We start from the raw sequence: 16,164 nt of genomic DNA on the forward strand, positions 1-16,164 counted from the left end.
TACCTTTTTGCCATTTACAAAGAGGACCAAGTCATCCCGGTGTGTTTTGTTTATTTCCTCCATAGTGCGAGTTTGTCTTCAGGACCCGCTCATATGCTTGAGAGAAGAGACTTCAGTACACGTACTTACTGTAGGCTACTGAACATCTCAGCACGTGATGCATTCCTATCAGGTAGATTCTCTCTCTCTCTCTCTCTCTCTCTCTCTCTCTCTCTCTGCGCATGCGCATTACTTAGTGCTCTAGGCGAAATAACCCACAATCAAATAAATAGATTATAAATAAATACAATAAATGCGATAACGGAGTAAATAACTATTTACACCAATTACACATAACTCAAATAATAAAATAATCAAATAAATAGATAAATGGCTGAATAAATTTACAGTACCTATAAAAAAATACTGTACCTTTTATTATTATTTTTATTTCTTTTTTTTCCTGTGAATGTTCAATGTTGAGGATGGGGTGGTGTAGAGGAGTGTTCTTTCAGTGCCAAAAAGCAATAAATATAATGCTAATGTTGTAAAAAAGAAAAATTAATAAAAAATCTTCCTAGATCAAGGTCTTACCATGGTTGGCTGTGCAGCATTTGGATGCAAAAAAAATTAAAATAAAATAAACATTTACATGGACAACATTAATCCGATATTAACCGAATTAAGATGATACTCTGATTAAGAAACTATGTAAACAGCGATTTCTGATTACCTTAATCCAACCAAAGTCGGATTTAAATTTGTAAGTAAAGTTGGTGATGTAACTCAAAATATATAATTTGAAGCCCTTCTCCTTCTTACTGTTGGGTGTGACAGCTGACTGCCTCACAATACGTTTAACACCATTCACGGTAATCTGGGAAAGCTCTTGTAAACAGCGCGTAATATGTCATACTCTATAATATATAGTATATAGATACTGCGCATCTTCACACAGTTATCAACAATAGTGAAAATGGCTTCCGGTGCGGCACCGGATGTAACTAAGTCAGCTTATCTTTCAAACCGTGGGACGGTTTCCTTTATAAGAGAGTGCATTGGATTAACAAAAAACATTGCCATTGTTTGTATTAATTTGACGACTCAAAATAGCAAATTAAAGTCATGGTAAAATACCCAACACTCCACATCCATATTAAGACCCAGATTTGTGGCTTCATTAAGATGAGGACACAAATGAATGTTAGCAGACTATAGTAGAAAAAAAGAACGAGAGAGCAAGAGCAAGATAGAGAGAGAGAGAGAGAGAGAGAGAGAGAGAGAGAGAGAGAGAGAGAGAGAGAGAGAGAGAAAGAAAGAAATAATACAGTTCCCTCCATTAATATTGTCGTTCTTGGTAAATAGCAAAGAAGGCCATGAAAATTTGTCTTCATTGTTTAACCTTTTGATTTTTTTTTTAAATTCACAAAAATACTCTACTCTCTTGCACTAAACTTTATTAAATATAGGTATGGAACAATTATTGGCACCCTTTTAGTCAATACTTTGTGCTACCTTCCTTTGCCAAGATAACAGCTCTGAGTCTTCTCCTATAATGCCAATCCCATTTGAAGTTCCAGTAGTGTCTGGCGAACTGAAGACGCTTGAGTTTGTTTTTGGATGAGAGTAGAGACTTTTTTCTTGAAACCCTTCCAAACAACTTGTGATGTAGGTGACGTCTTTGTTAATGATTCAGCACACGACATTCTGCTAGCATTTCAGGTTAAGAGGTAACGGGCCAGTTGCTGCAGCTGACATATTTGGTACTGCAGATCTCTTCCAGGATGGCCAGGATGACAACACACACTACCTTACTAAATTTTAGTGGAAAAATAAGAGTGATAGTGCAGCAACTACTATTCATATTTAATTAGTTAATTAACAGAGTACTAAACGGATGTTCCAAAAGTACAAAATTACACATAATATATACTTCATAGTGGTAAAAGGTAATGCTATGTCAGTAAAGTTTTTTAAAGTTGCCACATCACAGAGCTACAGAATGGATTACTTCTGTATAACTGCAGTCTGTTGTGGGTTATTCCTTATTTAACATCCTTACTAAGTAAAAGCCTATTTTTTGGAGACAAAAAAGGACAGTTGATTTCAGTTAATAAACCTTAAATATTGCACACAGCAAGCCACACAATAATAAACATAAGAGACATTTGCAGCTAGCATAAACATTTTATGTGAACATCACATACATAAAAACAAGAAAACATTAATACACCAACAGAGCAAGACAGTACATTATTCAAACATACACTTGTAAAACAATTTATACAAAATACAAGCTCTGACGTTTCATGCAAGATATTATACTCACTTGCTTTACAGTGTTACCCTCCATAAACATTTTACAATTGTTAGCACAAACAGTACCTACTTTATGAACAGGTACAACTTGTTTCTCAATAAATATGTCCTCCAATGTCCTTATGGCTCTTCCAACTTCTAAGCCACTAGAACGTACACAACTCGATAGTATAACCCTGCTAAATTTCAGTTCAATCAATTAAAGCTAAGAAAAAGAGTCAATGTTGCAAAAAATTTAAACCAAGAAATATTGCTTAATTTAATAAACAGTACAGAGCTACACTACACTTTACCGGTCTGTGAACGGAGAGTTGCGTATTGGAAATCATTTTAAAGCTACACACCAGTGGAAGTGGAGGAAGCATGCACTAAGGACATCAGATTTAATAATAGAAATGCTCCATGACCATGTCCTACTTGAATGTCACATCAACACTATTTGCTTTTGTAATCATATCTTTATTGAAAGCTACACCATGCACATTCTTAGTGTCAAACTGCATTTACACAAACTAATGCTTATCAAACTTACCGAACCTATTAGTCAATAAAAAAATCAATTCTCTCAGCAGAAGGGAAGGGCAAAATGGATGAAAACCGATAACAAATTATATTTCCTAATTATTTTTCTGTGAGAATAAAATTCACAATTTGAATTATGTAGGCAAAGACATGTTCCAGTAAGCAGTATCCAGTATTTTTTGAATGTACACACAAAATGATGTAACGTTTCATAAACCTGTCATTTCATATGTAAACATTACAATGACTGTCAGTGACAGTGACACTTCTTGGCACCAGAATCTGTAGTAGGTATACAGTATGTATACCCATGAGTGAAAAGAGAGCTCAAGAGGATTTTGAAGTGCAAACACAACCCATAAATATATATATAAATTCCCTTGTGATTTGAAATGCAACATTCCACATTGCACTGTGCAAGCAAAGCAGATTTAGGTGTTTTCATACAAAAAAAGAAAAAAGCCAGATGATTGCTGACTACCAACTAAAATGCCATTGGGTCTGACAAAATAAATAAATAAATAAGCAGTACCAGGATAAAAGTGTCTTAAAATATGTATTTATACTGAAACAATTTAAATCTGCACAGCAATAACATCTCTGCTTCCTTCTGAGACTAAATGACACAAAATGACAATCCAATCATGTCCCTCAGATGAGATGACTGGTATGATAACCAGCTGTGGCAACTGTAGAATGGATTAAGGCTAAACTCTGTGAGAGGGCATACAACCTTTATTTTTTTTCATTGCCTATATATGCTAAATTTTAATTCCTGCCACAGATACACAAATAGCTTTATCAAAGTGTGCTTGTTTGAGTACAGCGTGTTCTTCAAAGTGAAATCCTTAATTACTAACTCAAGACGAAATAGCAGCAATGTAATGCTGATTCAATTGTTCATACTGGAAATAAAGACATCAATCCATAATAAGATGGAGAAATAATAAATGTAAACAACGGTACCTTAAAGTTTCTTGCTGAAGGAGCTACCTGAAACATTCAGAGATTAAATAAATTATATATGAGCTAAATGAACCGGATGAGGTTAATTATTGTATTCATTATAAGTATGAAGGTATTATATTGTATCATATCATATCATATCACCAAATATCTGATCACACACTTTGAAATATATGTTTAACACACAAAAGACTTAACTGAAACACGTCACTGAACACAGATATGGCGGCACATAGATGAGAACAGAATCGTATGGCATCATTTTCACACTGCAAACGTAGTGCCTTTCTTTTCGTAAACACTTTCTTTAAACCGATATGTTCATGTTTGTTTGGATACTACTTGATATTTTTCAGAAGGGATGTTCGTGCATTGACCACTGCTTTAAAGGCGTCCTCGCTGCCCGGTGCCACACACTTATCTGGGTGCAGAAGCACAGCAAGCTTCCTGTACGCCTTGTTGACTTCCTCTCTATAACCAAACGTGACAAAGTTAAAAGCCCAGCATTTGAATCTTTAATTGATATGCATTTCTTTTAATTAGATATATTTCAAAGATGGTGATACCACTATTTAGAGGTATTTAGAACTGCTAAACACCAAGCAACATGACCATGACTGGTATGCATCATTCTGCATCTGGAATCTAGGGGAAAGCAGCAATATCTAAACAGTAGGTGCAACTGAGAAGTAGTGCAAAAATTTATAAAAACTATTATCTGCACAAGCTGTATAGGCGCTCAAACTTGGGGTTGCGAGATTTATAATGTAGTTCTAGGCACATAAATTTAATGTATGGAAGGTTTTAAAAGAATTAAAACTGTCTGATTTTTTATTGTTGTTGTTGCTGTTATTATTAGGGGTCCAAGCACCAAAGGTGAGTAGACACTATATTGTTATTCTACCTTTTCCCATATGCCAATTTACTAAATAGCGCAACATGGCCAAAAGTATGTGGACAACTCACCAACACACACTTATGGGCTTGTCGAACATCCCACTCCAAAACCACAGGCATCCAAATGGAGTTTATCCCCCCTGCTGCAGTGTTTCACAATCCTGGTCCAGGGTCACCACAGGCCTGCCACATTTCGGTGGTTTTTCACTGATCCAAATTCACCAAAGTTAATTAACAAGCCTGAACTAGATTGAACTGGGTAAAAGACGAAAAGGTGCAGGGTGGTGATACTCCAGGAACAGGGTAAAGAAATACTATTCTACTTAAATGGTTCCACTTCTGCTTTAATGTTTGAGGTCCTACAGCTGTGCCCTCAGATCATATTGCAGAATACTGCTTGTAGTAGCACACATTACTCTCTCCTCAGGTGGTAGTGGTTCTGTGTGGCAACACCCAGTTTTTAGAATGCTTTACCCCAATCTCTGTGACTGCTTGTCCATTTCTTTCTATCTCTTAGTGCATGTGTTTGCTTTGTAAAGAATATTTGAAAAATGGCCCTACTATTGCATAACAACACACAGTGTGCAGTGCATTTACCCAGAACACAATCAACGTACTCAGAATTAAAATAATCATTCACCTAGTGTACAAAGTTCAAAAGCACACAGCGGTATTTTGAAACCGTAGAATTACGTAAGATGATGTATAAATCTCTAAAACTTATTTTGCACATTAAAAGGACTTTGATAAAGGTGGTTCTGGAAAAAAAAACAAAATTTTTCTCACTCTATTCTCTTACCTTGTTGCCCCAGGCTTTACTCCCAGCATGTCCCAGCTGTCTTTACTGTTGCGGATACGCCGTATAGTGTCAGCTTGCTCTTTGGTGAAGCCAATACTGACCTCTGGATTTGGTCTCTTCCCTCCATTCTCACACATATCAGTAATCGAGGAAAAAAAGGCCTGATCAAGTACAACAACCCACAAACTTTTAGAGACAAGTTATTATTATTATTTTTTTTTAAACAGAGGCACCAATAATCCTCCTGCCCATTCTTCTAATGCAAATTCCAGGTACACAAGTACATGTGAATGTATTATGCCTTACTTCATTCTCGTGCATCTAAAATACACTATATGGCCAAACGTTTGTTGACGCCTGAACATCACATACATATGTGCTTTTTGAACATCCCATTCCAGATTTAGTCCCCATTTACGGTTATTATAACTTCAACTCTTCTGGGAAGGCTTTCCACTACATTTTGGAGTGTGGCTGTGGGGATTTGTGCTCCTTCAGCCACAAGAGCATTAGTGAGATCAGATACTGTCAGGTGAATAGGTCTGATGCACAGTTAGCAATCCAGTTCATCCCAAAGGTGTTCAGTGGGGTTGAGATCAGGGCTCTGTGCAGGACACTCAAGTTCTTCCTCTGTAACCTTGGCAAACCATGTCATCATAGACCTGGCGTTGTGCACATGGACATTGTTATGCTGGGCCTCTAAGTTCCAGTGAAGGGAAATTGTAATGCTAAAGCATACAAAAACAATCTATACAACAGTGTACTTCCAAATTTGTGGCAACAGTTGGGAAAAGAACCATATATTGATGTGATGGTCAGGTGTCCACAAACCTCTGGTCATATAGTGTACATACAGTAGGCTCAAGCAGGACAATAATAAGAATATGGGTAATAATGGAATTGGTGTTACCTTTTAGTATTACCTTGACTACGGATACCTATAGAACAATTGGTACCGGTGTCAGACCTTACGTCAATACGTTACTAGAGCTGAGGCATACTGAATATCAGAATACAAACCTGAAACATTTCACTGATGCCTTCGCCACTCTGAGCAGATGTCTCAAAATACTGAAAACCTCGGCTCTCTGCCCACAATCTGCCTTCACTCTCGTCTACCACTCGCCTTTTAGTCAAGTCGACCTGCAAGATAAAGTCACAGATCTACACACACAGACTTTATGAAGGTTGGCAAGGATGCTTAGACACCACACAAGTGCATATGAGCAATTCAATATTTAAAAAAATAATCATGAAAAGAACACATTAGATATGTAAAGCTGACCTTGTTGGCACACACGACAAAAATAATGCTCTCCATATTGGCTTGTGAGCCCATCTCTTGCTTCATCTCTGTGAGCCAGCTGTCCAGGGCATCAAAGCTCTCTCTAAGTCCTACATCATACACCAGAATCACACCCTGCGAATCCTTATAGAATTCATTGCGGACCTGGAGAACCAGTATTATTTCACTGTCAATAATCTTAGTCTTATTTATATCACAATTTTCATTTTAAATACACCTCAATTCCAGTAACACTGAGGCCAGATCTCAAGTTTTGTGGAATAATATTTCCTGCTGAAACATTCTGACGTTAACATCATGACATCGATTCAACTATGCCAATATATTTTTTTTCCAGAAACAAAAATATCGATAAAAGTAGATGAAAATAAGAACATTATTACCTCATAAAAGAATGGATGTCCTGCCATGTCAAAAATGTTTACTTTTATCTCCCTGTCCCGTACTTGAACCCTTGAGGGAGAGAAAGCCAAAAAAAAAAAGAAAAAAAAAAGAGAAGCATTAAGTGTAATATCATGACTATTCCTATTAGAAAATGTTTACTGTTTATTCTTGCAGTACTCAGGTGGACTGGCTGGTTGATAAATATTCAGTGTAAAGCTCACTGTTACTTGTCATAGTTACAGAACTCCATTTATCAATTTATCATGTATCAATGCTTTGGTGAAATGATTTATATTTTCTCTTGTTTAAATACCAAGTAAACTGTAGGTATTTAGACATATTCAAACAAGGAATTAAGAAACCAACAGGCATTCCAAAGACTGACAATTAAAAAAAAAAGTACATAATCAGCGACACAAAACAGAATCACAAATAACAACTTGTCTTAAACCACCTCACTTACTTTGTCACACCATAATCAATCCCAATTGTGGCCAGATATTTGGGTACAAATCGTTTCTCACAGTATCGTTTAATGATGCAACTCTGAAAGAAAAAAGGTACAATAAAAAACGTTTTAAAACATGACCTTGGTTTTAAAGTCTAAGCAGAATGACCTTCTTATTAATTGATCCATTTAAAGTAAGAATTAAGTTACTTAATTTTTATTTAAATTAAGAAGGTTTGTAATTGCTCTGTAACATACGAGACCATGAAGGACATACAGATGAGGAGATGAATCATCTAGACAGGGTAACTGGGTAAGTATTATATTATATTTCTACCGCAGCACTGTTTAATTCTTGAATCCGTGTAGTAGGAGCATACTGATGACTGACTTTTCTCTAACAGCACAGCTCAAAGTGTGTTCTAGCTGTAACTCAAAGGACAAGTTTATATTAATATGCTTATTCTAATATGTTACCGTTTCTATAGTAACAGCTCAATCAGAGACATAATCTAAGAACACTATTAAACAGACATAAAAAAAAACGCTGTTATTTCACAAACACGTATAATCATTGCTATGTTTTCACTGATAACTTTTTTTGTTTTCGGGAGGCATTTATTTAACATTTATGGAAGGAGTCTCCAGTGTCAGTGCTTTGTAACAGTCAGGAGGTTTTCCACCACAAGTTTATATACCCGGTTACTGACAGCAGGCTCTACCTTGTCTCGTGGATGTTCCTTAACATTAAGTCTAATTATAAATGGTTAAAAGTGAATGTGATGTATTAGTATTAGTATCGTTCTTTAATAAAGTAATAAAAAAAATGTAACTATCATTGATTTTTCTCCTTTAACAGCAAGTCCTCAAGTGTTTTATACTTTACATAATGTGAGTAACTACTGTAGCACTCAATTAGTGTGCCCATATTCAACTATACATCGTGTACACACACACACACACACACACACACACACAGAAATTATATATATATATATATATATATATATATATATATATATATATATATATATATATATATATATATATGCACAGTATTAGTTTATTAGCTTGCCTATGGGTTTATACCCACCTTACCAACCTCTGCATTCCCGAGGCTGATAACCTTAATCCGCAAGGATTTTTTATTTTCCCTCCTTTTCTGTACATTCGTGTCCATGTTCAGTCCGATGTTATTAACGATCTACAAAATCTGATCGATTAGATTTGCAACTAGTGCGGTCTCTTCTGTTTACTACAAAGAAAGTTAGCATCCGGCTTCAATTTCTAGCACACATACATGATAGTGAGAGCTTTCTAGCGAAAGTCATTCATTCATTCATACTTGACTAATTCTAAACATCGTTTTTTTTCCCCACTACATTTTTTTAAACAAACGTCACATAAATGTTTGGAGCTTTCTTTTATCTATCGCCTTAGTGACACAGCTCAGTTGACATAAACACTTCTTCTTCGTCGTCTTGTTGATCAATGGCGACCCACTTCGGCATAGGGAGCATTACTGCCACCTACTGGAATGTCGTTTAAACTTCACCAACTTGACTAACTCCAAATGAGATTGTATTCTGTTAAATGATTTTTTATTGGTCTAACTCTTTCCTCAACAGTGTTTCCAGACTCACAGAGCTGTTACATGCTGTTTGTGGACACCTGAACATCACACCTAAACTGCTGCTACAAAATTGAAAGCACACACTTGTATAGGATGTGTTTGTATGCTGTAGCATGACAATTTCCCTTCACTGGAACTAATAGGCCAAACATGTTCCAGCATGACAGTTCCCTTGTGCACAAAACGAGGTCCATGAAGACATGGTTTGCCAAGGTCAGAGTGGAAGAACTTGAATGGGCTGCACAGAGCCCTGACCTCAACCACAGTGAACACCTTTGAGATGAATTGGAACACTGACTTCACCCCCTCACCTGACCTCACCAATTCATAGGACGCCATTCACAATTGAAAGTCACGCAGAGTTGTGTTTGTGACATAAAAACATATTTCTAAAAAAAATTTATTCGTAAATCTCATTTTATTGATTTGTGAATTTAATTCATTTTTGTGAAACTCCTCACATATATTTGAGGATCTCATTCTGTTTATTTGTGAATTTGATTAATTTTTGTGAATCTCGCTACATTTATTTGTGGCTCGTAATCTATGTATTTGGAAATATGAAACAATTCTAACCCCATATTTATATGTTAGATTAGTTTCTGTGTCGTAGAATAGTCCAGTAAAGATTTGTCTGTTTTTAAACACACGTCTTATTGTTTAGAAGGTCCATTGCCTTGAATTGTCGCTCTTGCTACATGCTCTTCAAATAATGTTTCACTATATTTAGGATATTATTGACGGTGGCCACGGAGGTAATGTCTAAAATATCATCATCAAAAAATTATCACTGGACAAATAGCTGATCAGAAATTCTACATTAGCCAAATTTCCCCTTTCTAGCTGATCTGCTAGTCTGTCCTGCATATTTGGTGGAGAATACAGGTAGCTCATTTTAAACAGTTTATTTCCGTTGCACATAATTGTGGAGAATGATGAAGAATTTAACCCAAACAGCCAATATTCCCTAAAGTTGCCTGAGGAAAATAGGAAATAGATAAATGAATATACGGGTGCTAAGGTGCTGGAATTGTTTCAATAAGGAAATTGAGCAGTTGAAAAATAAAATGAATTGTCAAAATTTTTTACATTATTATTATTATTATTATTATTATTATTATTATTATTATTATTATTATTATTATTATTTTACTAATTAGATCAATGCCTATTAATCACTTTTAATTTCCATATAAAATCATGGTCTTCTGATGTGGTAAAAGCACTGAACATATGATTCCAACCATTTTTTCTTGGTTTGTGTGCTTATATTTTTAATGGCATTACTGGGTTTTCATTCAAAATAATCACCTTGACATTTACTGCTTGAAATACAATTATTTTATAGTTAACATTTTCGTATTTTACAATATAGTACATCTTAATAAATGAAAATGGTTTGACCATCAGACTCTAATCAATATTTAATCAATATACTACTTCTAGTCTGCATTTATTATAGATTATATGGTGAAAGTACTGCTGGCTACTAGAACAAAGTACTATTAGTTAACATATAAGTTTCATCTTAATCTAACGTTTATTGTGTACAGTAGGCTTACACTTCAAAGAATATGAATTTATGTGGGGAAAATAAGAACAAATAAATATATTTCTACGTAATGAATATTAATTGTTAATGTTAATCAAGAGTTCTTCAGTGGTCCTTCTGGTGTCCGTCTTTGTTGATGATGTTCTTGAAAAGTGTGAGCAGTGGCTTTTGGCTGTGCTCATCCCAAGACTTCATGAAACCTCCATAGCGTTTGCTGGTAGGTGGGCCACTCCAGCGGAAGTGATTCATCTTATAGGAACCATCTTTCTTCTCTTGCTGGCTGACGGTGCTGTCCTCAACAGCACCTAGCTCACGCCTCATCTCTGCTGGCAGGGCCTCAGATGACTCTTCCTCCACCCCATTGGCGTACACCTTAATGGGCCGGCGCTTGCGACCCACAGGCTTACCCCAGCGGAAGTGTTCCATGGAGTAAGAGCGCTTTTCTTCGTGTTGTGGACCAGACTCTGGAGCTTCATCCTCTTGTGGGGTGGAAAGTCTGGCAGTCGTGATTTCACTGGGTATGAGCAAGACGGACTGGAGGTGGCCATCTCCAGGGTAGAGAGGAGATTCTGCTGTAAGCTCAGATCTGCACAACCTGATGCATTCCTGCCAAAAAAGCACAAGAAAGCTAAAGAAAAAGATCATGTAATACTAAAGTCACTTTAAGCATATTTACTTTGTATTGATAGTTAGTTATAAATGTATGAAACCACCGGAAATGTGTTCTAAGTAGTAAATCAAATAACAAGCCCATAACCCTGATGGCAACAGATTCAGAATAAACAGGCACTTTCATAGACAACCAGTAGAGCAGATACTCACCAGGATATTTCTGTCAGAGCTTAGATCTCTGCAGCCACTGTTCTCCCAGCACTGGGCTCTAACCTCTGAGCCACTTGCACACAGCAAAGCCAGAGCTAACATCCACACAGGACACCCCATTCTCGCTTCTTTAACCATTGCAAAGGAACTATAGTAAACAGTAAGAAGTAAAATAGAAGCGATGCTTCTAGGCAATAAATGCAAATCTATACATTCAGAGTTGTGCAAATGTAGTAAAATATATTGATCTATTTACTCATTGAATGTTGTATTCGGTTTTACCAATAAGCCGTTGAAAAATCTTAAAAGCCTTTCAGTTCTAAAATAATTAAATACAAAAATGTTTTCTGGTCATGGTTCCTTAATCCAACCACATCATGTACTGATAGTGACAAGAAACAAGAGAATAATAAAACAAAACTAAAACAAAAAACAAAAACTAAACATAAAATTAAATATAACTGACTAACAATGTCTGACACACTTTTGCAGCAAGTGGATAAAATTCAAATTGGGAGACATATATTTATGATTTACTTACATGTTGTGAAGGAAGAAAGGTGTCTGCACTTCCCCTGTTTGCGAATTCTCCCTCTGCAACAGCGTAAGTGAACTCAAGTTCTTTCACTCGACGTCCCACTATGTATGTTCGTGTGTGTTTCTGATGTCTGTACCCTCTCTCTGCTCTTCCTTTATAAGGCCAGCTAAGTGACACACCTTTCAAGGGTACACGCTACAAAAATTTCTTCTCCGGCCCCCTGACACTGGGAAATCAAATCATGAACCATACCAAAGAATAATCCAAGGCAATTTAACAAACAACATCAAAATGTCACTGCTCATTAAAATGGCACTGGGGCGGATTAACATGTATTTGTCATTTTAAGAAATCACGATCCTGTTTTCCACTGTGATAAGGGCACAAGGGTCAGTTTACATGATTTGGTTAAGTCATGTCCATGTCAGCTTTCATAAAGCATGAAATTCACCTCCTTTTAATTAGGGAGGTCATTTTTATTTGACTAGTGGTGCATAGGTGCTAATTCCAGGTTTTAGTTCTTTAAAAGAAGTTGACTTGCCAAATGTACATCTCCTTATTGTATTTTCAATGGGATTCAGAATGAATTACATCAACATGATGCAGCGAATTAGTGGTAACCTTATGCTTCAGCTCACTCAGAACATATTACCATATAGGTCTTATAAAAGACCTGTATGGGATTTATAATCATGTAAAGTATGAATGGACATTTCCTCATAGACTATAAAAACCAGACATTTAAAAAAATTCTTTAAACAAAAAAACAAATGATTAAAAAAAAAAAAAATTACTATAGAGATCAAGTATATTAGCCTAACAATTAAACCTGCTGGATGACTCAGTGAGCATTCAGAGAAGCTGCCGCTTATAGCTTCGCTAAAGCACAATGAAGGAAATTCTCTGTCTCAAGTAATGTCTTTATATGGAATTCTGACCTTGCAGTCCTTTTATTTTGCTCCTCTTTTTTGCTTTTTCAGTCACCCTAACTACATTTGAGTGATCCAATGAATGGAAAAGCTTTTAGTGGCAAACTATGAGAAAGATTTCAGATAAATCTCCAGAGTCCATATACAAGTTTTGTGTTGATTTTGATGTATGGGTTAGGGTTAGGATCCAACCTTGGCCCATTTTATGCTTTCTGGGAGAGGCAGTCAGGTTTTCATTTAATATCTGTTGATATTTGATAGTTCATGATGCCATGTATCCTTACAAAATGTCCAGGTTCTCTGGCAGAAAAACAGCCCCAAAACATTAGAGCCACCATCATATTTAAGAGTGGAATATACTGTTATTATAACAGTAAAGGGGGACCAACTTCATGCTAATACCCATGGTTCTGGAATGGGCACATATGGATATGATGGTCAGATGTCCACATACTTTTGGCCATATTGTGTATCTTCCACAAAGTAACAGTCCACAAATTGCTCAGGTTCTGATTGTTTTTGTTAGTTTGTTCATGGTCTATTTAGCCACCAGTTTTAGACAGGGCCAAAGGCAGGGGATCTAAATCTGCTGGGTATATCTGGCCAGATTGTTCTGTTATAACCAATGAGAGCTTGGACCCAAAAGCAGAACACAGACTCAGGGACAGAAGGTTAAAACAGGTTTATTGAAATGAAAGTAGAGATGTGTTCGTAGAAACAGGACTGGGTGCAGCAGTGAGACCAGAACTCAAACTCGGGTCAGCAGATCGATGGGCAGACATCCTCTAGGCATGAGCCATGGGGAAGGTGTGGCTTAGTGTTACCGTCAGAGCTGGGGTTCAAAATCAGGTGGGGAGCGTGCTCAACTCACGAGCTGCACGGATGGTGAAAGGAGCCTGGGAACAGCAGAGTACAAGTGTGCCTAGTGTGATGGTCAAGGCCAGGGCTCGAACTCAGATTGGCAGCATGGTAGTAGATGGCAGTGATGGCTCAAAAGTTAAGGCACTGGGTTCAGAAGGTCGGGGGTTCAAGCCCCAGCACCACCAAGCTGTCACTGTTGGGCCCTTGAGCAAGCCCCTTAACCCTCTCTGCTCCAGGGGCACCGCACCATGACCCTGCATCCCAACCCTAACTTCCTAACAAGCTTGGATATGCAAAGAAAATAATTTCACTGTCTTGTATATGTGTGAATCACAGGGGAGGTAAAACAGGGTTGTGCATAGCAGAATGCAGACAGGGTAAGAGGTGAACCTGGGACACAGGAGAAGCAAGTTTTTAATTGTTGATAGAATTTGTGAATGATAAAATACATTTTTCATGGTTTTCCAGCAGCGTCCATTTTGGATGGAAACAGCTTTGTGACAGTGTCTATTGTCACAATGTCTGTTGTCATGGAATTGAATTGAATTGATTAGCTGCAGCTATAATGTGTAACATGTGCAAAGTATCATTATGTGTTTTATATGTACATATACAATGCAAAATTCACACTGATCTACTTTCATCACGTCTCCTGTGGCAATGCTAGAACAGATTTGGTTGCCAAAAATGCTGCACATTTTCTTTCCTAGTAATGTCCACTCCTGATTTACCTTGGTAAATTGTATAGTTGAGGTAGAAAATGCATGTTAAATAATTTAGGTAATAAGGATTTCATATACAAAGTTAACCTCAACCTGACAGTCAATGATGTCATTACCGCAGTTATTTATATAAAAGTCAATAACAGACAAGTCAATAATGGACAAGTGTCAGCAAATGGACTTATTGTACTCTGTAAAAACGACTATCGAGAAAAAGTGCAGTGGTTACAAGAGGACCTAAAAGGTTTAAGTCTCTTGAATTCTTTCTCCTGCTGTCCTTCAGGCTTAACTTTAATGGCCATTTTATCAATGGAGCCAACCTTGTGTCAGCTTTATGACCAGACTCATCCCTGGGCAAAAGCATTAGGCTTCTTTGAGCCTCCAATACTTCAAACCATTTATATCAACTTATCTTGAACACAAGGTTACTCAAGTGTTTATCAGTACACTGTTAGTTTGCCTTTAACATCAATTAATCATTCTATGGCTGATGGAATACACAGCTATGGCTTTTTGCAGCACACATTGACATCCTCAAAACAAATAGCATCCCACAGCACAATTTCTTCCAACTGCAGGAAGAGCTGTAAAGCCAACATAATTGTAAATAATACCTTACATTTACTATTTATGTGATCAGTAATATTTCAATATCTACTGCTGTCCTCCTTTGTAATATTCCCCAGTCACTTTTCAACCAGCAGAGCTAAAGTGATTTTTGAGCAAACATTGATTAACATTTGCATCATGTGATTGCCAAACAAAACAGGTTTCCAGTACACAACAGGGTACACAAATTTAGAAATAAGAAAGGTGTTGTTTAACTATGGAATCTTGTTTGCAAAGCAATATAAAGTTAAATGGACCAGAATGATGAATGAAGCACAGTTCCCTCCAAGACTATTGGAATGGCAAGGTACATTTAATTTTTTTTTGCTGTAGACTGAAGACATTTGGTTTGAGATCAAAAGAAGAGAAGATAATAGAGTTTAGAATTTTTAGCTTTTATTTCCTGGTAATTATATGTAGATAAAACCCCCAAAACAACTGTCAGTGACATCACCAACAACCTCCACAAGGCAGGGGTAAAAGTATCACAATCCATTATTCAAAGAAGTCTTAGAGAGCAGAAATATAGATGTTATACCACAAGATGCAAACCACCCATCAGCAGTAAGAATTGGATAGCCAGAAAAAAGAAATACAGAGATGAGCCACAAAAGTTCTGGAATCAAGATTAGCGATCTTGATTACCAAAGTGATCGAAAGGCCAAAATGTGGAGAAAGGAAGGATCTGCTCATGATCCAAAACATACAAGCTCATCTGTGAAACATGATGGAGGTAGTGTCATGGTTTGGGCTTGCATGGCTGCTTCTGGACTAGGCTCACTAATCTTTAGCTGTGATTTATAATTGTAGCAGAAGAATGTATTCACAAGTTTACAGGAGCATTTTGTCTGACAATTTACAGAGAAATTCATCAAAAT

At 36.7% G+C, this 16,164-nt stretch overlaps 3 protein-coding genes and 1 long non-coding RNA gene across 8 annotated transcripts in view; 1 reads left to right on the plus strand and 3 right to left on the minus strand.

The window, feature by feature from the left end:
* The window catches only part of xdh (xanthine dehydrogenase), a 28,180-nt gene extending 28,017 nt beyond the window's left edge, over positions 1-163 (minus strand). For 2 of the 3 annotated variants that reach the window (XM_047157530.2, XM_017475915.3), the window contains exon 1: positions 4-162. In XM_047157530.2, coding sequence (XP_047013486.1) covers positions 4-63 — 60 coding nt within the window. In that variant the 5' untranslated portion in view covers positions 64-162. Of the gene's footprint in view, positions 1-3 lie in introns of all 3 variants that reach the window. The other variant, XR_006983036.2, reaches the window with a different exon arrangement.
* On the plus strand, positions 87-10,826 carry LOC128633608 (uncharacterized). Its single transcript, XR_008397048.1, has 2 exons — positions 87-172; positions 9,249-10,826. It is a non-coding gene; the product is annotated as an uncharacterized LOC128633608 (long non-coding RNA).
* dnajc27 (DnaJ (Hsp40) homolog, subfamily C, member 27) lies at positions 2,147-9,119 on the minus strand. 3 transcript variants are annotated; one of them, XM_017475916.2, is made up of 7 exons: positions 8,714-9,118; positions 7,636-7,718; positions 7,172-7,241; positions 6,768-6,932; positions 6,503-6,625; positions 5,483-5,643; positions 2,147-4,257 (listed from the first exon to the last, which is right to left on the minus strand). In XM_017475916.2, the coding sequence occupies exons 1-7, from the start codon at positions 8,798-8,800 to the stop codon at positions 4,125-4,127; spliced, it is 822 nt and encodes a 273-aa protein (XP_017331405.1). In that variant the 5' UTR covers positions 8,801-9,118; the 3' UTR covers positions 2,147-4,124. The 3 variants fall into 3 exon arrangements, 2 of the variants coding, with proteins under 2 accessions (XP_017331405.1, XP_053538899.1); XR_001813569.3 differs by having other exon boundaries at positions 4,107-4,257; positions 4,753-5,643; positions 8,714-9,119; XM_053682924.1 differs by lacking the exon at positions 2,147-4,257 and having other exon boundaries at positions 5,501-6,420; positions 8,714-9,119.
* On the minus strand, positions 10,507-12,281 carry pomca (proopiomelanocortin a). The gene is made up of 3 exons (NM_001200176.1): positions 12,169-12,281; positions 11,628-11,775; positions 10,507-11,411 (listed from the first exon to the last, which is right to left on the minus strand). Exons 2-3 carry the CDS (start codon positions 11,763-11,765, stop codon positions 10,911-10,913), a joined length of 639 nt encoding a protein of 212 aa, NP_001187105.1. The 5' UTR covers positions 11,766-11,775; positions 12,169-12,281; the 3' UTR covers positions 10,507-10,910.
* Between the last annotated feature and the right edge of the window lie 3,883 nt (positions 12,282-16,164).

Source organism: Ictalurus punctatus, chromosome 9 (assembly GCF_001660625.3).
Source record: "Ictalurus punctatus breed USDA103 chromosome 9, Coco_2.0, whole genome shotgun sequence".
Classification (NCBI taxonomy): domain Eukaryota; kingdom Metazoa; phylum Chordata; class Actinopteri; order Siluriformes; family Ictaluridae; genus Ictalurus; species Ictalurus punctatus.

Bases quoted from the DNA above. Each gene is read 5' to 3' on its own strand.
- dnajc27 (XM_017475916.2), bottom strand. From the start codon at position 8,800: ATGGACACGAATGTACAGAAAAGGAGGGAAAATAAAAAATCCTTGCGG. The intron at 6,933-7,171 runs GTAATAATGTTC...CTGGTTCTCCAG, and splicing joins GACATCCATTCTTTTATGAG to GTCCGCAATGAATTCTATAA. The intron at 5,644-6,502 runs GTTTGTATTCTG...GTACTTGATCAG, and splicing joins GCATCAGTGAAATGTTTCAG to GCCTTTTTTTCCTCGATTAC.
- pomca (NM_001200176.1), bottom strand. From the start codon at position 11,765: ATGGTTAAAGAAGCGAGAATGGGGTGTCCTGTGTGGATGTTAGCTCTG. The intron at 11,412-11,627 runs GTGAGTATCTGC...CTTTTTTGGCAG, and splicing joins GCTCTGACAGAAATATCCTG to GAATGCATCAGGTTGTGCAG.